The sequence below is a fragment of the Diachasmimorpha longicaudata genome, chromosome 5, assembly GCF_034640455.1.
Source record: "Diachasmimorpha longicaudata isolate KC_UGA_2023 chromosome 5, iyDiaLong2, whole genome shotgun sequence".
Lineage (NCBI taxonomy): Eukaryota > Metazoa > Arthropoda > Insecta > Hymenoptera > Braconidae > Diachasmimorpha > Diachasmimorpha longicaudata.
This window is the reverse complement of record NC_087229.1, coordinates 3,376,833-3,398,531: the sequence shown is the minus strand read 5'-3', so window position 1 is coordinate 3,398,531 and position 21,699 is coordinate 3,376,833. Positions and strand designations below refer to the sequence as shown.

Here is a 21,699-nt window from a genome sequence, read left to right as displayed (position 1 = left end):
AGCTTAAAATATTTCGTTAGTTTCTCATTTATTTTTAAATAAATAATTTAAGTGCGACCCCTCTGTGCCGCAGGGGGCGTCATGGGTACAAGGTATCTGTCTGTATCGCCCTCTGTTTGACCGACGGCGCGTACAGCAGTTCAAGAACTGTACACTTGAGTCTGCCGTTCTACCCGACCATTTCTATGGTCGACCTTGAAACTAAGTAGCGACCTCTGAGTGCCAGTGGCGGAAGCCACCTGCTCACAGGGTATCGTAAGTAGTCACCTGTGTGTGCCACATTTGTCACGAACGAATAATGAGATAAATTAATTATTGAACTAGATCCGATTCTTATTGATGTTGAGTGAAACTATCGAGGAACATTAATGTTAACTAATCGGTCGGCCAGACGCAAATTGGATTTTTAATCATTCACTTAAAAATAAATGAGAAACTAATGAAACATTTTAAGCTCAGTACAAACCATAGAATTAGTCCGTTTTGCGAAAAGCAATCACCTGTCAGTTATTTACGGATGTGCAGTGCCTCTATGGTTGGTAAATGGCAAGACAGTCGTCGTCGACAAGTCGTCCTTCTACGTTAATTAAGAACTTGCCATAATGATGAAATTGCGAGCTCAACCACAACGTGGTTCACAGCACTCCCTCCAGTATATAATTCCGAGCAGAGGGTCAGTAATATTTTCTTAATTATTTAAGTCAATAAAAACATTGGGGGGCAATAATGGCCGCCAAGATGCAGCAGTTCGAACCACCCAGCTCTGCCAGTTCTGAAAGGTAAGTGGTCCATTGTTGTCACTTTTTTATTGGTTTTTTAGTCCAGTTTCACTTATGCCGAAAATAGATTTTTTCGAATATCAGGACTGTTGTGATAGCTCTTGGATCATGGACCAACAGTTGACAAAAAGATTTTTAGAATTAACTTGACAGTATTGAGGAGAATTTTGGTTTATGTATGCAGTGATGGGGACCTATGTCTTGAGGATCGCAGTGCATTTCTAGGAGAAGATGCCACTCAAGATGGTGAACAATGCCGGTGTGATATGTCCACACCAACTCCACAGTCTCCTAGGCCACCGTCACAAAGTAAATAATTTAATTTTCAATACGAAAATGCGTCAAACAGGGAGGGAGTAATAATTAAATCAAACACTGACGTATACGCATTGGAATACAAAAGATTATCCGGAAGTTATTAGATCTAAAATTTTTACATCTTTAAGTAATCAGTTTATTAATGGAGCTGTAATGTGGCTTGAATGTTATTTAACGTTTTCAAATTTGAAGTACGTTTTGTTAATAGTTATATACATAACTCAAAAGAATTAGAAATTAATTGGCTTAGTAGTTCCTGGAATGGAGCATTATGTGAACAAATGTATATTGTCGGTGGTTAGTTATCGAATTGTTTTTCATACTTTCGAGTTAGAAGTATATTGGCATAACAAAAAATAATCCGTTTATCCAGTTATAGAATTTTTGTCATAAAGATTGGGGTAAGATGAATATGTGAAAATTTAATGATGGCAATGTTCCATCTTGAGGGAAAAAAGATCATAACTGTTGACTTATGGTTGTCATTGAGGAATATTTGCCTGTCATTATTTGAAGAGTTAAATTTAAAAAATATACACATATATCTTTAAAGAATATTCACAATTTAGGTTCCCAAAAGTCTCCGAGATCCCGAAGGCAACGAACCACGAGTATGTCACAATCAAGTAAAAAGACTTCCGCTGAATCGATCCTGAGAAGTAAATCAAGAACTATATACACTGCTGGAAGACCCCCCTGGTATAATTCAGCGGGGCAACAGGTCGAACCATTTGTTATTGGTTCGTATATTTTTGCTTGATGGATTACTTTTTATTCCAAAATTTCATAATTCTGGTGAATAATTAGGAATCTGCGGAGGAAGTGCTTCTGGAAAAACAACAGTGGCGACGAAAATCATTGAATCTCTGGATGTACCTTGGGTGACTTTGTTAAGCATGGATTCATTTTACAAAGTAATTGTTGTGATTTGATCTTTTTTCCGAAAGTAACTCAATATTGAGACTTGACGTAATTTATCATTATACTGGATAAGTCTGTATCAACAATTGGACGGAATTAACAGGATATATATTGCAGGTACTCAATGAAAAACAACACGAGTTGGCGGCTCGGAATGAATATAATTTTGATCACCCTGATGCATTCGACTTTGAATTATTGAAGACTACTTTACAGAGATTGAAAGAAGGAAGAAAGGCTGATGTGCCTATTTATAATTTTGTAACCCACAGTCGGGAGAATCGAACGGTAATTAAACCAAGGACTTGTCTCCATAAAATTCACTAAATATGCTTAGAGAAAAATAACTTTTCTGAAATTCTATCCTTAAGGAAATCCAAAAACTTTGGCTATTCTTCTTTAGGAAAATGCTGTTCTACGGTAACAGTTGAATATCCTAGATTTCATTTGATCCCTACAAAGATCTTATTTGAATTTTACTAGTGTAATCCTGAACGGGCTAAAGAAATTTGAGTTCCCGCACAATTTCTCTTGAAGTGTAAATTAATAGTATGTGTTCAAATAATTATTTTTCACAACATTTCCCTCCGCCATGTATAACTGATTCTTTATTTAATTTTATGGCGGTGAGTAAAATTTGTTTTCAACTCATTTCGGGAGATTTTCCAATTACTGGTGTTTGAATGGTCCTATCATTATTATTATTACTATCCAGTCGTTCTAAAGAACTGGGTATGTTTTTTACAATTCAAGCTCTCTCAAATTTTCGATAAAATGTTGAAAACATTTTTAGCTTCGAATAAAAAACATGAATAAAACGACTAATTGTAGAAATTATTATAAATTTCTTTTTCAGAAACCAATGTATGGTGCTAATGTGATAATTTTCGAGGGAATTCTTACGTTCTACAACTCAGAAGTATTGAAGGTCATCATCGAACTTGAAAAAGAGGAAGAATCTAACGGAATACCTTAAGAACTTGACTGATTATTTTCTTAAACATTCCAGATGTGTGACATGAAAGTATTTGTAGATACAGATGCTGACGTGAGGCTGGCCCGCCGTCTGAAACGAGATATTTCCCAGAGAGGAAGAGACCTGGAGGGCGTCCTCAAACAGTACTGCACAATGGTAAAACCCTCATACTATTATTACATCGCCCCGTCCATGGTTCACGCGGATATCATCGTTCCTCGTGGAGGAGATAATGAGGTCGCCATCGAACTCATTGTGCAACACGTACACACCCAACTCCAACTGGTAATATTTTAAGTTAAAAAAATTTACTCACAGTTTAGAACCCAATATCAAGAACCACTTTTTCTATAATTATCTTAGCTTCAACTCTTCAAATTCCTCTCAATAAAGGTCTGAAGTTCATTTTCGATATATTTGTATAATTAATACAATTTATACATTCCAATTCAAACTCTTTGAGGTGAGATCCCCTGATTAAATCAAGAAGATTTACTTTTCATTTTAAAAATCAAAGTCCCCCCAGAGTGTTCTACAGAATTAATTTATCTCAATTTTTTCGGGAGGTACTTGTCTAGTCCAAAAAATTATTAAAAAAACTTGTCGACATACCTTTGTTTTAAATAATAAAAAGCAAAGTGAAATATCACGACAGAGTGATGTAATTAAATAGGATTAAATAAATAAGTAATGCATATGCTTCTATCAATTTCCTCAGAGAGGTTTCAAATTACGAGAGAAACTCGCTCACTCTTACATCGGTCAACCTCTGCCCTCCTCTCTCTTCATGTTACCGGATACACCACAAGTTAAAGGACTGCATACATTCATTCGTAACAAACTCACGGATAGAGACGAGTTCATATTTTACTCTCGTCGTCTCATAAGATTGGTAATTGAATATGCCCTATCATTACTGCCTTTTGAGGAGATAACTGTGGAAACACCGCAAGGTGTTCCCTATCATGGAAAAAGGAGTGCAACTGATAAGATATGTGGTGTGTCGATATTGCGAGCTGGGGAGACCATGGAACAGGCTCTGTGTGATGTATGCAAGGACATCAGAATTGGAAAAATTCTCATCCAGACGAATCTCATCACTGATGAGCCCGAGGTAAATTCCAAGTGATATTTCGCATATAAGAGCAAGAAAGAAGATAGAACAGAAATAAAACTGACATTCTCATTTCTATTTTTATTCCAGTTATACTATCAACGTCTTCCAAAGGATATAAAGGATTACAGAGTAATTTTGATGGACGCAACAGTGGCTACAGGAGCAGCAGCAATGATGGCGATAAGGGTTCTTCTAGATCACGATGTTGCCGAGGAGAATATTCTCGTGGTATCTCTCTTGATGGCCGAATCAGGTGTTCACTCGATAGCTTACGCTTTTCCGAGTGTGAAAATTGTAACTTCAGCGCTAGATCCTGAAATCAACGAGAAATTCTACGTTTTACCTGGTATTGGAAATTTTGGCGACAGATATTTCGGTACCGAACCCTCGAATTTCGATGAATTCGAATGATTTATGTTCAATATCTGTGTATAGTGACGGAAAAATGAAAGGAAAGATTTCTACAAACGTATTGAGGTATCAGTTGAACATTTTCCACATATATATATATATAAAGCAAGATAAAATTAATAATAATAAATTAATAATACCAAAACGACATTGTGCTTATTGTGAGTGGGAGTTTAATGGGAACGTTTATACGAGACGCCTCGCAAACGTTTTTACAGATATCATGAAAAATATTAGGTCGGGTGTTTACTCATCTCCCAGAAGTTCAGTTTTTTTTCACGACTAAGTCGATTATTTTTGGCGGATAGGGTTAATATGAGCCCTTTGCAGTGATTTCTTGAGATTCTCTCGAAATCTCTTACTGAAAGTCAGAGGATGAATTGATCGGAATGAAATTGTTGCGACTCTCGTCGCTGTTTATTTCTGTGATGAATACGTATGATTCAACGTCACGGACTGTTTTATTGGAATCGAGAGAGTATATTTCAACAGGAGATAATGAACATTTAATGGAAGCGTTTTACTTATTTATGTTATATTGGTCCAAGTATATAATACTTGTTTCGACAAAGGAATATTTCAGTAAAAATATTAAATAAATGGATAAAATATTTTTTGTATCCATTGAGGCTCCATTTCGATCCGCGTTTATTTTATTTCTTGAATATTAAAGTTGGGTGGGCGTTGAAATTTTCAGAAACAGGAAGGAGATTAGTCTATCAGTTGATGAAAAAATGATTTTTTTACAGGAAGAGATGATATGCTTAATATATTGTATACAAACAAAAAAGTAATGAGTCATTTTCTTGTCTACATATTTGGGAAAATTACAAGCGCGTTGTGCCAATGTCGGGTACACGTGTATTGGCACCAGAATCAATGACAGTAGGCCGCAGCTGACGATAGCCACGAGCACTCATTCTTCGGGAACGTCGCCAATTTTCTATGTTACCGCTTTGTTGACCGAGGAGATATGTTATGAGGCGATCCAAGGCTGCCAAGTCTTCACTTGGATTCTCTGAGCTCGACAGACCTTCTGGGTGGGACGAGCTCATTTCTTGTTGGTGGGAAGGACCGGGAGGATTTACACCGAGACCTAATCTCGGGGTAATCTGGAACAAAAGCGGAGATCATCAATTTCAAAGAATTGACTCAGTAGAAAAGAGTAGAGGTCATTCAACATTTTTTGAAGTCTGAGAGAGCCTCATAAAGTTTTTGACTTCTGAATGAAAGTCATTTGATTTTGAAATTAATTAATTTGGGTTAAATTTTCGAGATTCTGAGTAATTACGTCATCGGGCCCATGCTGTCCATAACTCAACCTCTTGACTTCTCTGAATGTCTTATCATTCATAGCTTCCCTCACGGCTTCATTTAAAGTCCTTTCCAAAGCTCGTTGCTTAGGTTTACTCAGTCCCTCGTAGAAGCTGCAAAAAATCGCTTTCCTCAATTTTTTTCATCACTTATTTCATCGTCGTTTTGAAAATTATGAGAATTTTGCTTCATTTGCTTAAGTTTTTTAAATTTTATTAATTTTCTTGCACCTCGAGTCAACTGAGCTGACATCCCTCGACGTATTTTTGTCCCTCGCCATTCTAATATCATGCTGCCAGAATCTTCGTAACTCAGGTGTTGAAGTATACGGTGCAGCAACTTCCTTGATCTGAATAAGCCACTCTCATTAATTTGCTAAACGAATTTGCTAACTCGGTTGAGATATGATTTTATTACCTTGAGTACGATTATCGCAGTGATAAAAATACACATGACATTGATAAACGTCAAGCAGGCACTAATTATTCCATTGCAGAAAAACTCAACCGGAAGATAGTCAGTGTAGACGTATACATAGGAACTGTTCAGGTCTGTGTACGACTCTCCTTTCATATGAGGCATCTTTATGGGGCGGTATATGAGCCAGATGCATCCCAGAGCCCAAAAAAGACCCTTAAAATTTCAAAATGTTTTCAAGAGATTTGTTTTTTAGATAAAACAAAGTTTCCACTGATGAACTTGTCTTAATATTTTCTCTCACAACTTAACATTCTGAGTTAAACAGAAATGAGACAATACATCAGCCATTTCAACATACACAATTGACAACTGGTGGTAATAATGATGCAGAAATAGCTACACCAATCAGTGGACCATTACTTCCTTGGAGGAGAGCAACCGCCACTCCCGTGCCTGAAGGTAGAGCCCAGAGAATGCCCATCCAGAGTGATCTATAATTTCCTCTAGACGGAGAAAAATAACAGGAAAATTACGATTGTCTTCCAAGTAGCAGTTTGTTAGAGGGTCGAGAAAGTGTCATACAATGCACACGTATATGTAATGCATCTAAAAAACGCATTTTCGAACTTTTTACATCATGAAAAAGTCCAAAACTGAAATATGAACAATTACAACACTTTCATTCAGAAACCAAGATCAAAAGTAAGAAGTGGAATACCTTCCCTTCATTTCATCCGTCGGCCAATCGTTGTAGCCCCAAGGCATTTCAGTTGTCCCCAGAAGGAGTCCAAAAATGAACCCGAATAAAATCGATATGAATATTCCAAGAAGTAAGCTTTTCAATCCAACACATATTAAATCCTTGTCTGCAATTATCGTCCCGAATGTGAGTGACATCACTGGCCCCTTTGATGAACAACAAATTAAGAAGTGGAAAGGGATAATGACAATGTGTGGAAATGAGACGTTTGAGGCACGCGAGGTGTATCCAAAACGTCACTTTTTGGCACACCATGATGAAAATTGATTTTTTTCCTTCTTTGCTAATAGCTATCCTAACAATCGGACAATCGTGGGAATTACCATGAGGGGAGATACGAGCATCGCAGCAACAACATTAGTGGCACTGTTTTCCACGAGTCCAAGAGCCGCGAGACAACTGAGAAGAAAGAGAGTTAATTACCCTACAAGGAAACCCCTGAAATTATCAATAAATGATTATTCTTACTCTGCGGTTACCACGAGAGCGATGTAGTCGAATGTGAGATCGCCACCACTTCGAACACCGTCTACTACTTGTTTCACAGTTAATTTTGAACGTATGGACCCGACAAAAGCTTCCCAGGCGTTTCTACGATCTTCAGCATCTGCCCTTTTCTGTGCGAGATTCGCGGGTAGAGGTAGGGGACCCGAGGTGCTCATACTGCTGTACGTGCATTGTGTCGGGATCACGCTGAAATAATTGATAGGACATTTTTCTCAAGAACAATTGGATTAAAAAATAAAAACACCAGTGTTTTCGTTGTATGGAATGATCAAGTTAACATTTTAAATATTGAAAAATGGTATTCATTCCAAGAAACCATCAAAAAGCTCCTCAAAGCTCACATTTATATTAAGATCATACGGATACATTTTTTTTTTAATTCCTACGAAATTCGTTGCAAGTTTCTGCAAGAATTTGCGACAACTAGTGGTCTTAGGGGCCTTACTCAAGTATATTAATATATTATATACATAATAATTAAAACGGGTAAGTAAACAAAATAGATTTAGTCGTCATACCTTACAATGGAATTCATTCGTCTTCCGATCCCCATCTCAGTCAAACAATGCAAACAATTTTCACAGGGATCTCCAGCGGGTACTGGAAAGATGACTTCATAGTACATATTGCCCTTGTCCTTGCACCACACCACATGCTCCACCCTCAGCTTCTTCAGTAATTCATCCAGAACCGTTTCCATAGGCACAAAAACCGGTGATTCATTCGTTTTATTGAGTCCTGGTGATCCCACTCGGGTTTTTAGTTTTTTTCTCACGTTGAACGTCTCCTCAGGAGATTCCTGGTCGTCACCATCATCAATATCTGCATCAGAGTCATCCCCAATCGTAATCAAATCCCGGCTTCTGACTTCTTTCAGCCTGAGATCGACTTTCGCTCCGATTTTTGATGAAGGCTTCTCATTCTTCTTTGATACTTTTACTGGGACACCGAAGATCAATTGGTGCTCGTGGGATAATGTTGGAATGCAGACGAGAAAGACAACGCCACCAGGCATTTTTAAATCGTATTTATGATTTATTTATGATTTATGATTTATGAATATCAGTGGGTAATGGAGATGAACGGGGTCAGTCTGGCACTCGCAACACAATGCTCTTGACTGTTCTTTATTTCATATTCCATTGCCATTGAATGCAGCCACTGGTGCTAATTTCTATGATTAATGTCTGTTAGACTGTTGATGGGTAGGAGCAAAATTACTTTTATACTAACTCAATAATTTTTTGTTTTTTTTTCCTGCAATTAAGTTTGTACATTTCGCCCCCAATTGCTACACTCTGTGGCCAAATGATTTAATTGATCTTGCAAAGAGGGACTTTTTGATAGTTTTTTTAAAAATTTTTTTCTGCTACTTTTTATAACATTGAATCCAGCGCAATAACAATCAAATGCGGTAGTGGGTTGCGGCTGGAAGGTTTCAATCCAATAAATAAATAGATAGATAAACAAATAAACAAGTTAACAAGCCGTAAATTATCCGATGGATCATTGGAGCGTAAATAACAGCCGCGAATTAAGGGGACGATATTTTAACTATTGTAAAAAAAGCAATACGGAATAGAAGGCAAATTTACCAAGAATTGAATGAACGATTGACGTCATGTTGATATAAGCACTATCAATCAAAGAGCAAGATTGCGGGTAAAATAGTATACACTTCTCACAAGACCTCGTATTAGATCTCGAAATAATGGGAAAGGAAGGTATTCCTAGGATCATCTATAAATTCAATAGTAAAAAGGCATCTTTGTTATAAAAAATCTTTTTACATTTATTATCATATTTCGATGCATATCAATGTGATATTCACCAAATAATTTTATTAATATATAATTAATCTCGGTAGATGGAATTGTGCTCCTTTTTCCACTTTTCACACTCTACTGATCGTTGTACATTAACGATAATTTAATAAATATAAAGCTGGACAGATATTATGAAAAGACAACGTATAAAATTAGAAATAAAGGCACGTACGATAATTTCACTGGCAATGTGTAATAAAATAAGTAGTCTCCGTAGATAATTAGCATTTTTAAAAATATTTTCATTCAAAGTTCACTAAAGTATCACTTTGAGTACAGCCAAGTTCAATTATCGTTATCCGATATAAAAATTACGATTTCAGGCAACGGAGGGTTGTCCCAGCAATTCTGGAGGTGTATTGATGTGAATGCCCTCGGGGGACGTTGTCCTGTACGTCTTGTACGTCATTATTAGAACTGTCAGAGTCTTTGTCCATTTTCATTTGGATGACGAATTCACGATTACCCATGAGGCTCTTCAGACACAGGTTCAGTTCTTTTACTTTAGCTCGAACTATCAATTCTAAGGTAAATAGGTGCTCGTCGTGAGCCTCGGGGATGAATTGATGCATAAAATCTGCTAACCTGAAACATTCATTGTAAAATAAATTTTTATCAAGTGGTTCTGATCGTTGTTATTGATAAAATGTTCTAGGAGGGTCTCGTTAGAGACTCTAATAGTATTCAATCTACACTTCATCAGCTCCAGACTATTAAAGTTTCGACGGTTTCTACTGTCAACTCGTTGATTTTGCAATTAAAGCAAATGAATTCTTTCAAAGGGGAAAACAAATTTTGATTATAATGATTAAATGTTTGTTTATCAATGTACCTGAGAAGATATTCCACATTGTGACCGCTGGGTCCTTCGGATTCTAAAATCTGTTGAGCGATTGCGTGGACGGGTGCATCACCGAGCCACTGTTTATTCTTATTAGTTGCAATGTAGATTACCACTGGAAAACTATGTAATCCGTCTCGTGAATAAAACGTCGATATTGTTGTGAAATATCCACCTAATTTGCACTCTCTTTTTTCAAGATATGGTAGCGCTGCACTTCCAGTCACTTCGAATGCTCGACCATATGTGATTTCCTTAAAAAAACAAACATTTATCAATTATCTTTGTTTTCACTACTTTTACAACTCTAAGCTTTTATGTTAGTAAATAAATCTTACTTTTTTATCATCGATCAGAGTGGCCACTCGCCCTGGCTGAAAGAACATTGGAATATCGGTTAATTCGAGGGCTTATCGCATTGTACCTCATTTTTACTTCTAAATGAAATCATTGGATTAACTATGAAGGGAAAAAAGAATAGTGATGATGATAATAACATCCAATTAAATTGAAAGTCTGACTAAACTCGTTGCAAAACTCTTATTCAATTTAATGAAGTGAAATAAACAACGAATTGAGAAGAAAAAGAATAAATCATTTTTGTCTGTCGAAAAAAATTTATTGATAAAAAAATCATCTTGACTTTTTTCCCTCTAATATCGTCCATTACGATCGTGTGTCGTATCGAGTGTCTGCCACACGTGTTTCACTGTTTGCGGTTCAAAAGGATTATCTTTCGAAAGGCTTGTTGGCACAAATCTCCCAAGTTTATTCCTAACAGTCAAAGGCAACAGATAATTACCGCGTTTAATTACAATAATATCAATCCAAATGAGTTCAATAACTCTTAAAAATTGTTCCGGACTTTCAAAATAATTGAGCTACGTATTCATCCAATAACTGCCCGAAGACACGAGTCAACTGCGTGATCAGTTCAATCCGAATATTAATAGTATTTTGTGCACATAAAGGAGCCCAACAGAAACTGGCTCTTTCTATCTTCACATTATGACTCTTCGTATCTTCTTTGTTCCCCACAAACTTTTATACCCCAAAAACGAAATTACGTACAAATATAATATATCCCGGATACTTTCGAGTGAAAGAAGTCACGAACAAAGAGGATTATATGACGCAAAGGTCACAAGCACTTGAGAAAATAAATAAACACGTGAAAAAATAATTCAACTGAATTAAAATAAAACTGGGATTCTCTTTCGAACGTTAACCTTTTTGTTGGCACACCATCTGGACTATTTCTCGAATCAATGCTAAACCTGAAAATAATCGCCTGTAAAGAAGTTTCAAAAAACATTTCTTAGTCTCAGTATCTAAGAACGAACGGAAACGAGTGTCTTTTGAAGTGATTGATTCTAGAGAATAAGCACGAAATGACAGAAAGTTTTTAACAGACAAGTTTCTCGTTCTGAAGAAAATCATTCACTTTTATGTGGGCGAGACTGAGATTTGTGGACAAATCAATATCAGAGCATATTCTCCTTTTGATACTAATCTACTTAGTTGAACGAATAAATATTGCGAGAATTACTGCGGACGATTTAATTTTAATTTTTATCATTATCTTCTTTTTTGTGGAGATGAACAGTGGGAAGAATTTGCGAGAAAGTGTATCAGTATCAAAAAAAAATTTGTTCGGAATCCCCTGTATAATGTAAATAAATAAATAAATAAATAAATAAATAAATAAATAAATAAATACCTTGGCAGCAGTTCCTCGATGGCTATCATTTCCCTGCCAAAACCGTCTCCCGAATCCTCTGACATGTCCAGTCATACTTCGTTTAAATTCGAATCCTGGATTCCAGCACAGGGATCCATATCCAAATACCCAGAGTCCAGTTGCCCCAGCCATTATCAATATCTTCACTTATATCTCGGAGCGAATACTTTTAGTACGTTCAACTATTGAGTGCAAGTTCAATTCATTCTTGCTAATTTTGTAATAAATATAAATGAAAGGAAGCAATTGCAATTTATCAATAAAATCACGTCATTGTGGGTGCTGAGATATCACGTACGGTGAAATGTTATGAACTCTAAATGAACGATTCCATCTGTTCATCGAGGGAGAGGAGGTCTTTTCAACGCCGCTGTTACTGCCCAACTCGTTGACTACTGACAGTTGTACTAAGCTTTAAACTTGGGACTGGTAGGTGGACAGAAAGCGATTGATAGTTGCGCTTGACTGAGTCCCTTGTTTCCCTGTAGCCTCTTTTCGGCATTGTTCTCGATTTCTATTGGACAATATGTAATTATGATGTTAATAATCTTTATATAAATACGATATACGATGGGTGAATGGGAGATGCAAAATGACCGTCTTTAGTGAGATGTCCATATGTCTAAAATACAACGACCTTGTGACGATCATGTGACGCATAAATTTTTAACTACAAATAGAAGCTACAAATAATTTGCAAACAAGTTCTTGACAAAATAGTCATACATCTATATAGTAGATGCACGAGGAAGGCCATAATTAATTTTTAATTTGTAATCAATAAAATAAAACAGGAATGCGATTCCGAGTCATCATTTTGCACCTTTTTTCATCCAATCGTTTTTTTTACATTAGAAATCTTCCAATGAATCCAAGGTATATCTGAGCAATTTTTTGAAACCATATAAATTGACTTTAAACGTAATGTTAATAATTAATTATTGTATTACGTATATTTTGGACATTAACGCACATTATTTAAATTCTCGAAGTCTTCTAGTGCCGGTAAAATGTATTCACTCGATTTCGTCAGAACGAGTACAACAAAACATTGACAATAACCATAACAATTAGTTGAATTATCTTCTGATTCGATTGTGGCAGATTTAAAAAACAAAATTTAAATTGACTCGACTTTAGCGCACTTTTTTTACGTTCGAGTCAGGAAAATAAAATATACGTTTGGCCATGTGGTAATTTGACTCGTTCTTTTCCCAGAGATTTCACTTGCTCCATATACCATTTCTTCAAACTAAATTTTACGCTCAACGAGAAACAAAATTTCCGTTGAATTGAATATAAACATGAAGTTACGAGTAATGAACATTTATCAATCAATGACATTGAAAAACATTAGCAGAATATTGAGTAATGAATTTAAAATATCGATACTATTAATTCACCGCTGGTGTAACTACTGTGGAGATGCCCTTGTATCTCAAACAAATATTTCCAAATAATTTATCAGTGCAAAAGATCGATCTGATAGATAAATTGATAACTCACATTTAAGTAAAGGCCGGTTGACGGTCGACGTCTGCTGCCAGCAGTAGCTGAACGGGAACTTCAAGAGGATCTCTCGGACTTTTTGCAGCGAACTCAGTAATCAGAGAAAGAGAAGTAATGACTCTAGAGTGAGACATTACGATCCTGAACGATGAGCGCAAGCGCACCGAGCCAGTGTGTGACAGAGAGGATGGGATCAAAGCGAAACCCATACACAAGTTAGAAGCACATGGGGAAGGCAAGTGGCTGACGAAATAACTGCTGAAGATTGACTATACGGATTTTTTGGTCAGGTAGAGAATTGATTTTTCTGACGATGAAATAAAAGCTGAACGACCATGACTACCATGAGTTCCCCTGTCTCCAGACGTGTACCAATAACCGAACTTTTTTTATCAATGTAACAATTTTGTTTAACTCCAGAATTGATTTTTTTCCCACCACCTGTCACGTGTAAATCAATTTTTTCTACTATTTTAAGTGACCACAGTTCCATTTAAATTTCACCAGGACATCGGTATTTGATTGATAAATTGTTGATATACAATTTATATATACAATATGCAATATCGAGATCATGGGACGTGTGTTCGAACAGCGATAAAAAAATATTTTTTATCTATATACATATATTTTTGCATTTTCATTTTTCACATATTTTGTCACATTTGCATTTTTCAACCGAAATTTATAGCATTCGCATAACGAAAGATATGTAATTTTGTGAAAAAAGAATCACGATTCGTCGTCGTATTATCTACCATATGGCAAAATTACTACTTTTATCCCCAATAACTGTAATTAGTGTTCTAATCACGAATGCATATGTCACACCAACGGTTATTTTCCACCTCAGAATGCGAGAACTTCAAAGATAATTTAGTACCAGACATTTAACTTAATGTACTCGAGTGTAAAAATGTTACAATTGAATAAGGTACCTTCAGTTCTTGTTTTCCTCTTAAACATTATTCACCTTTCTCAGTTTTTCGCTGAAATGAAAAAACAATTCTCGGTGGACGATGTTAAAGCTTATCACTTTGTTGCAGTGATGTAATGAAGAAATTATGAAGACTAGGCTGGAGTGGGGCGGATAATCCGACCGGCGAAAATCATACTCTCTGTTGACTGATCTACAATTGCGAAGACGAAGGGACGATCTGCTCTAAATGCGTCGAGGCTTGAACCCATCAAAGGCACCACTGAAATTGCTGAAAAATTATCAATAGATGATGATTAACTTCTCATAACATTTTTACCTAAGAAACAAATCAATGGATTATCGTTTAATTAATTAAATATATACGAGATCGAATGCCCGCTCCGCGCGACCTATTTAAATTTCCGGCCTTGAACACGATGTCCAATTATCAAAAAGTCTTATGCATGAAGGTAGCCGATGGCCTGTGTGGCGAACTTAATTTATGTGCTTGTGCTTTCTTGTAATAGAGACATCCAGCCTCTATTGCCGGTCTCAGACGTGAAGACTATTGTTTAAATAGTTCAAAAGGTATTTACGCTTCCGTTAAATTATCGGGATTGCGCGAACGCACTTCCCCAATCAAAAAATTATACGCTCGAGTAATTGATCACTCGCGAGGACTAACTCATCCTATGTGCAATGGAGGAGTCTCGCCTCGAAGGAACCGCCTTCCTGATCACGGTAGTCCTTCGCGTCAGGTAAGTTCCGAGTAGTTTGACATTCGGATAATTTCAATGTTTCATGGGGTATTAGTGAGTAGGAGAAAATTGTTGTATGGATTTTCAATTGTTTTTCGCATTTTGCAGCCGCCAGGTGTCTTAACATTTATTCTGTATTGAAAAACAAACCTGGGGACTTCCAATTTTTTCGTTTGAACCGGGAAAATCATTCTATTTAATTTACCTCTCCTTTTGATTCTGAATGGAAGTTCTGTGATTTGCAGGGCGGCAACGATATTGTCACATCGCGAATCGCGTACGAGAATTCACTCCAACTGAGCCGATGGAGCTTTATTCATTAATTTAGTGAAACTGAAATTGTTACCTGTAGCTGCGGCGGCAATCGTCCCAGCCTCATCCACCTCAATCCTAGCATTATGAAGGACACTCCCGACTTGGGAGGAGCTTCCGGATAAAATTCCTGTTATATTGGCATGAGATCCAAAAATATCCTTGATTCCTAACTGCAAGAAAAATCATGACTCATCGTTAGTAATAATCCTCAACGTTCATCTCGTTAAGTGACTTTTTATCAGTCGTTTCGTTGTGGAGAACTTACAGACTCGAGTGCAGGTCGTAAGTCAATTCTACTCTCAATACTGAATTTCGGTATTTGAAGAATAATCTCTGTCTCCAAAAGATTCGACATGATGGCCGACACCGAAGTCTTCGCAAGATCTTTGCAAAGATTTTGGAGATTCTGGAGACCTTTCTTGGTAGGCAAAATAGCGAGCATCGACAGTCTCCCATCCTGAAAGTTGTTATATTTTAGTTTCATCTTCAGAGTATTTCTAAAACTAAATTGCTAGTAATGAGGAGAATATTGAAATTAGGGAAATCAGCCAACATATTCGAAATGCGCTCCACAAATTTCATAGAACGTACGGGCTGATCTAATCCCCTGAAAGTCTTCATCATTGATTACATATGAAAATATGATCGACTTACTGCGTATGGAATTTCCACGACCTGAGCATCTAGACTAGGAACATACGCAAATTTGTACTTTGAAACATTTTCCATCATGGAAACTTCTTGACATTCGGTCTCCGATACGTGGAAGCAGCGCGTTCTGGTTGAATCAGCATCAAAGGATTTCAGCCAGCGACCGTTGAAGTAAATTACAGACGTCAGGAGTAAGTGGGTTTCCGCACTCAGTAGCTCTAGACAATTACATCATAAAGGTTCATAAAATCGACAGTTAAAGTACAAATTTAATTTGAGAATGGTCCAACCCTGAATTTGCATCACTAAAGTGACGAATGTAGAAAACAATTAATGATTGCGTACGAATGTGAATCAAATACTAACCATTATCGACGATTGATGGAATCATATTTCTTGTTATTTGACGAACCCAATCGTTAATAGATGTCGAGGCACCCATGACATCATTGAAATCAATCATTTGTACATCTCCACCATAATGAGTACGGAGTAAATTATTGTAATCCCCAGATACGTAAGTCCCTCGTCCAATCCACAGACGATTTGCTAAATGAATTTCCGAGCCAAGTCTGCTATCCTGTAGATCAAAAAGTATCGATAATTTAAAATAATAAAAAAAACCTTGCAAGATCTCTATTTCGATAGAATCGTAATTCAATTGACCTGGAGTAGAGCGAGACTGTCCTTCGAAATAGCACGAACAACTGTTGGATCCGAGGGTAGTCTCAGAGCTGCCAGAAGCTCGTCCCTCGTCTTTCCGCCGGTTCCCTCTGTCAATATAGTTAATGCTGATTTCACACTCAATGGAGAAACGATTATGTTCTCGGAATTGCCTTCGCCGACAGCCTGAAATTCATTTGGAAAGGATGAGACATATCATGCGAAATATATTGAGGCCTTGGAATTATTTTCAAAGAGGACCAGTCAGGCACATGTTAAAAATCGTGTAAAGTCGTCTTATGCGATACACAGAACAATGGCATAGTCAACATCACATTCATATGAAAAAATTAGCCTTCCTACCTTCAGAAGTTCGACATTGAAATAATTAGAACTCTGGGAACTGCTGCTGCCAACAGGATAAGCTGCAACAAAGTTTATACATAGATGTAAGTTTTTTCGTCTAAACAAATAGAGAAACGGAACACAAGGCTTTAGCCTACGACTATTGAACGATTATGCAGAGTAGCAAACAGGTTTTTCACGTGAAACGATGAGATGTTGGGGAATTCTCGCGGTGGATACACAAACTAATAGTACAATAATAAATTACCTCCGGATGCTCCATAAATAAGAAAAAGACAAATCAAATGAATCTCGACCATTCTACTCAACTCAACGTGAACCTATGAAGAATAAGCGAAGGATTATGTACTGAAATTGCAACACAAAAGGTGTTATTGATGACACCCGGATGTAAGATTATCGATGTAATAGGATGTGATGATAGTGCTACAGTCGTAGAGACAACGCGAGTCTGCTGGAAGCGAGTTTCCTCCAATGGTCCTTGATCAATCTGCTTGACTCCCTTCCCCCACTTCAAAAGTTATTTTACTACTTTTTCAATTGCTACTCATAAGTCGAGAGACTCATCTCAATCCTGAGTCTCTTCACGACTTCCTACAAATTTTTATTTATTTTTTTTCGCTTTTAGTGTCTTCCACGTGCCAAATTTTCTATGCGAATTTCTGCCAGCCCCGAAATTACGTTCATAATGGGATATACTGAATTGAAAGAGACGGGGAGGGAGTTAATCATGAAATAATTGCAATCTGTGGGAACAAGTAATGTCATTTATGCCAAGACATGTGTAAATCCGGTTTTACTTCATCTATTGAATTGAAATTGACACAATGACCATTTATATCATTTGAAGCGTTAATCATCAGAATAATTAATAAACACGGGTTGAGGTGATTGCGAAACCGAAATTTCAATTACTTGATGGCTTTCATCATTACCTGGTTGCTGGTGTTGAACGAACATCTCGTCTGATAAATGAATTCGCGTTTGTGTGTCAGATGTTTCCGTATTTCCGGTGGTCTGTAATGGATTCTCCATTCGACCCATGTAAAGTATTGTTCCTGTTATTTCATCCTCGATGTAAAAAAGGAAGGGATGGTTCGCGATAAACTCTTGGTCAGCGACTTTGTTTCCTAGACTGATCTCTGTGTGGAAAAATAAAAAATGAAAATTGATTAACAAAATTGAACTTTAACAATATACTTCTAATTCCTGTTTCTTTATGTTATAATTTTTAATGAAATTTGTTGGGGGTTTTCGCGAAAATTTCCAACTTGCTCTCGCCTGAAAGCCTTCAGCCAAAAATAATTGATTGAATGTTGATTATATAAGTTGTACCTGTAGCTACATAAGCACTTGTTCCTTCTTCATTAACTTCGATTCCAGCCTTTTGCACTATTTCCGATACCAGTAACTCGACAGCTCCTCTCTTGGTATTAGCAATGCCTGTCAACGTCGCAGTATTTGCGAAGATGTCCTTAATTCCCATCTGGTCAAGCCAAAGGTTCAAATTAACAAACAGGTCTATATTGCTCTCTGTGGATCAATCTTCTCAACTAATTCGGGGGGGGGGGGCACCTAGGTGGTTCTTAGACATTTTCAATTATTTAGGAAAATGATAGAAATTATAGTGTCGTTTGTATCACATTGTAAAATATATTTCGGTAACTTTACGAACAAATGTAGAAATTATATTTGAGAGAGATTCTTACCTCACGTAGAACTGGTTCCATGTGGCTTGTGTAATCAAATTTGAATTTTGGGAGTTTGATTTCCACTGGCAGGCTCTGCATTGTCCACAAGTGTCTTGTTAAAATATATGGATTGATGTTTCTGATCAAAGTGTCAAGACCATCCTGAGTCCTTGGCAGAACAATGTACATCGCTATTTTTCGACCCTAATCACAAAACACATCAATATTAATTCATTCTATTTTTCGAAGGTCAATGCTATTCATTTTATGTGACATCAAAAATGAGGCAGTCCATTGCTGGGAATATTGGTCACTGATACGGAAATTTTATTTGACTATTGAACTTACGCTGTAAGGGATTCGTAGGATTTTCGCATCGAGGTCTGCTGATTCCACGTAATAAAATTGTCCAACAGCAGTCATGAAAGGAACGTCGATGCTTTTCCCTGGGGACTCGTAGAATTTTTCCAGCTTAGTTTCATGAGCGGCGAATTTATTGTTCAACCAGAGACCCTTGAAGAAGAGGATGTTCATCACGAGCATAACGGAATGCTTTAAACTGTCTTCTGTTTGAAAAATTGTAGTATTTTCGTTAATAAACCTGTGACGTCAGGAATTTAAAAGGGTATGGATATCATTTGGAAGCAAAGAGATTTTTTACAGCTTTGTGGTAGGAGTCGAAAAATTATATGGAGTGTAAAATATGTGAAGGATTTGATTCCAAATAAAAAATTGAGAGATTATTTTTCTATAATGTCACAGAGAAATTGCCATTGACTTCTGAGGAGACGTTAGTCGTTACCTCATTTAGAATAGAATTCATATATATATTGACATTTTTCTGCAGAACGAATAATTTTCAAGATATTTGCATAACGGGAAAACTTGCTACATCATTCATCAGAATAGTTCGTCTGCTGTGCCGGTTATAGGAGGAAATGTTCAGTAACTGTTTCATATAAAATTTGCTAAGTTGGAAAAAATTGGGTTTCCCTATAGCCCCAACATATAAAATGAACTTGAAATATCAACTCACCATCCTCAATAATTTTTTCAATGCGCCCATCGGTTAGATTTTTCGCCCACGAATTAATGCCCTCAGTAACTGCAATTACGTCTGTGAAATTACAAGGGACGATGTCTGTCGAGTAGAATGTTTTTATTACAGATGTGTAAGTCTCTTTTAGTGAAACAGAATCATCCAGGTAAATCCTCGTCCCCAATTTGAGGTGGAATTCCCCATCAAGTGGCTACAAATAATTATGTCAAAATTTTAATGAAACACTAGAAATTTCAATTGGGGTAATTACGAGCAAATTGGAAGATGAGACATTAATTTACTTGAAGTGATCGTAGAATAAGAGAGAACTGATCTCTGGGGGCCCAACGTCCACTTGGAAGTTGAAGTGTTGCCGCCAATTCCTGGGCAGTTTGTTCTTGAGCACCTTCCCACAGCAAAACTAACGCAACTTTCAGGGATAATGGAGATATTAGGATATTCCCCTTGTATTTTTGTGCCATCAACTGGAGTAGAGAATTAAAGTTTTGTAATACCAGTTATAATGGACGGATTTTTTTGCATAAAATTATATAAGCCTGCATCTGCAGAGCTTTTATTCTCTAAGCTGTACAAGTTTTTTTTATTTAAAAAAAATGTAGGCAATGACACTTGTAGAAAGGTTTTTCAGCTTTATTTCTTAGGCAGCTAATGTAATTTTTTTTAAATACCTCTCAATGTATCCTAGATATTTTATATATTTTTGCTTCTCTCAAATGGATCCCTTTTCTTGTCAACTTATTGAAACACAATTGGCACATTTCTCTCGATTATTATTAATTGACAATTAAGATACTCTCAATACTTGATAAAAATCATTGCTAACATAAATCAATCACCTTCCATAAATTCCAATCAAATGCATTAAGTCGCTCCCCCTGATAAGGGATGAAAACATCATTTTCTTCCAGTGGATTTCCTGAAGCTCTCTGTTTTATTCCGGGCATTCCATGACTCACTGATGCCAGGAAACCCAAGGTACAAAGGACTGGAAAAGCTGGAGAAAAAAAAATCATTACAAAAACATTTCAATCTCGAATTTTAGAATCCAAATCGAAGATTACAGTTTTTTACGAGTCATTAACCCGCGGTGGCCTTGACCTCGCGGTGTTTTGAAAGAAATCGACGGGATAAACATGATGCTAGCCATCTTGCCATTTCGTAACACAGTTATAAAATCTATTTTTTAATTCCAAAAAGTAAACCTTGGATTTCAACTTATTTCACAATTTCAATTTGCGGCGCTATTTTCTCTTTCCTTCCAAACGACAATGAAACTCTTCACCTTTTATAATTTTTAATAATGTTGGAATAATTATAAATTCAATCGAGTGATTTTTTTATTCAGTAAAACTCACCAAACTTGAACTTCATTATAATCTCATGCGTAGATGTTGAATTTGCAATTGAATATTCCTCTTCGCCGTCACGGATACGACTGTGGCGTCTCGGGCTCACGTTCTACTCCTATAACGTATACCACCGCCAAACCGGCTGGACGGTCATTGGCGCTCCATAGCAATCACCAGAAGTGGAAGAGGAATAAGGAGAGAATGTGGGAAAAACCACGGGTGATAATGATTAAACTGTTGATATAGTCATGGTCATGAATTCAATTATGCTTTTTTTTTATTCAGTTCAATAGTTGACTGTGTTCTATAGATGTTCATACAATGGTTGGCGACAAATCCAATGTTATTATTCTATTATTATAAACTAGTGATGAATCAAATGTTGAACATAATAAAGAAATAAAATTAATCAGGCTCTGTATCAAGGATAACCGAGTACTTTGACTATTGTTTCACCAGAGAAATGATTTTCTATTTTACTAATCGA

The 21,699-nt window shown here is 36.6% G+C and overlaps 4 protein-coding genes, 1 long non-coding RNA gene and 1 other non-coding gene across 6 annotated transcripts; 2 read left to right on the top strand and 4 right to left on the bottom strand.

The window, feature by feature from the left end:
• Positions 1–259: 259 nt before the first annotated feature.
• Positions 260–4,667, top strand: LOC135162872 (uridine-cytidine kinase-like 1). Its single transcript, XM_064121787.1, has 9 exons — positions 260–779; positions 964–1,088; positions 1,667–1,837; positions 1,905–2,011; positions 2,136–2,306; positions 2,875–2,946; positions 3,028–3,279; positions 3,713–4,108; positions 4,199–4,667. Exons 1-9 carry the CDS (start codon positions 727–729, stop codon positions 4,520–4,522), a joined length of 1,671 nt encoding a protein of 556 aa, XP_063977857.1. The 5' UTR covers positions 260–726; the 3' UTR covers positions 4,523–4,667.
• Positions 4,668–4,815: 148 nt separating this feature from the next.
• Positions 4,816–8,691, bottom strand: LOC135162871 (uncharacterized). The gene is made up of 9 exons (XM_064121786.1): positions 8,042–8,691; positions 7,485–7,709; positions 7,340–7,415; positions 6,975–7,162; positions 6,615–6,759; positions 6,254–6,469; positions 6,067–6,185; positions 5,814–5,949; positions 4,816–5,634 (listed from the first exon to the last, which is right to left on the bottom strand). Exons 1-9 carry the CDS (start codon positions 8,536–8,538, stop codon positions 5,350–5,352), a joined length of 1,887 nt encoding a protein of 628 aa, XP_063977856.1. The 5' UTR covers positions 8,539–8,691; the 3' UTR covers positions 4,816–5,349.
• A 599-nt stretch (positions 8,692–9,290) lies between these two features.
• On the bottom strand, positions 9,291–12,158 carry LOC135162874 (glutathione-specific gamma-glutamylcyclotransferase 1). The gene is made up of 4 exons (XM_064121790.1): positions 11,911–12,158; positions 10,529–10,564; positions 10,182–10,444; positions 9,291–9,934 (listed from the first exon to the last, which is right to left on the bottom strand). The coding sequence occupies exons 1-4, from the start codon at positions 12,061–12,063 to the stop codon at positions 9,661–9,663; spliced, it is 726 nt and encodes a 241-aa protein (XP_063977860.1). The 5' UTR covers positions 12,064–12,158; the 3' UTR covers positions 9,291–9,660.
• Positions 12,159–12,342: 184 nt separating this feature from the next.
• LOC135162875 (uncharacterized) lies at positions 12,343–14,752 on the top strand. The gene is made up of 3 exons (XR_010299030.1): positions 12,343–12,459; positions 13,445–13,730; positions 14,487–14,752. It is a non-coding gene; the product is annotated as an uncharacterized LOC135162875 (long non-coding RNA).
• LOC135162870 (uncharacterized) lies at positions 14,047–21,370 on the bottom strand. The gene is made up of 15 exons (XM_064121785.1): positions 21,219–21,370; positions 20,700–20,857; positions 20,145–20,327; positions 19,840–20,053; positions 19,152–19,369; positions 18,822–19,007; positions 18,448–18,598; positions 18,048–18,254; positions 17,110–17,171; positions 16,750–16,932; positions 16,450–16,663; positions 16,087–16,301; positions 15,698–15,889; positions 15,464–15,602; positions 14,047–14,648 (listed from the first exon to the last, which is right to left on the bottom strand). The coding sequence occupies exons 1-15, from the start codon at positions 21,232–21,234 to the stop codon at positions 14,512–14,514; spliced, it is 2,475 nt and encodes an 824-aa protein (XP_063977855.1). The 5' UTR covers positions 21,235–21,370; the 3' UTR covers positions 14,047–14,511.
• Positions 14,970–15,125, bottom strand: LOC135163197 (U1 spliceosomal RNA). Its single transcript, XR_010299086.1, has one exon. It is a non-coding gene; the product is annotated as a U1 spliceosomal RNA (small nuclear RNA).
• Positions 21,371–21,699: the final 329 nt, after the last annotated feature.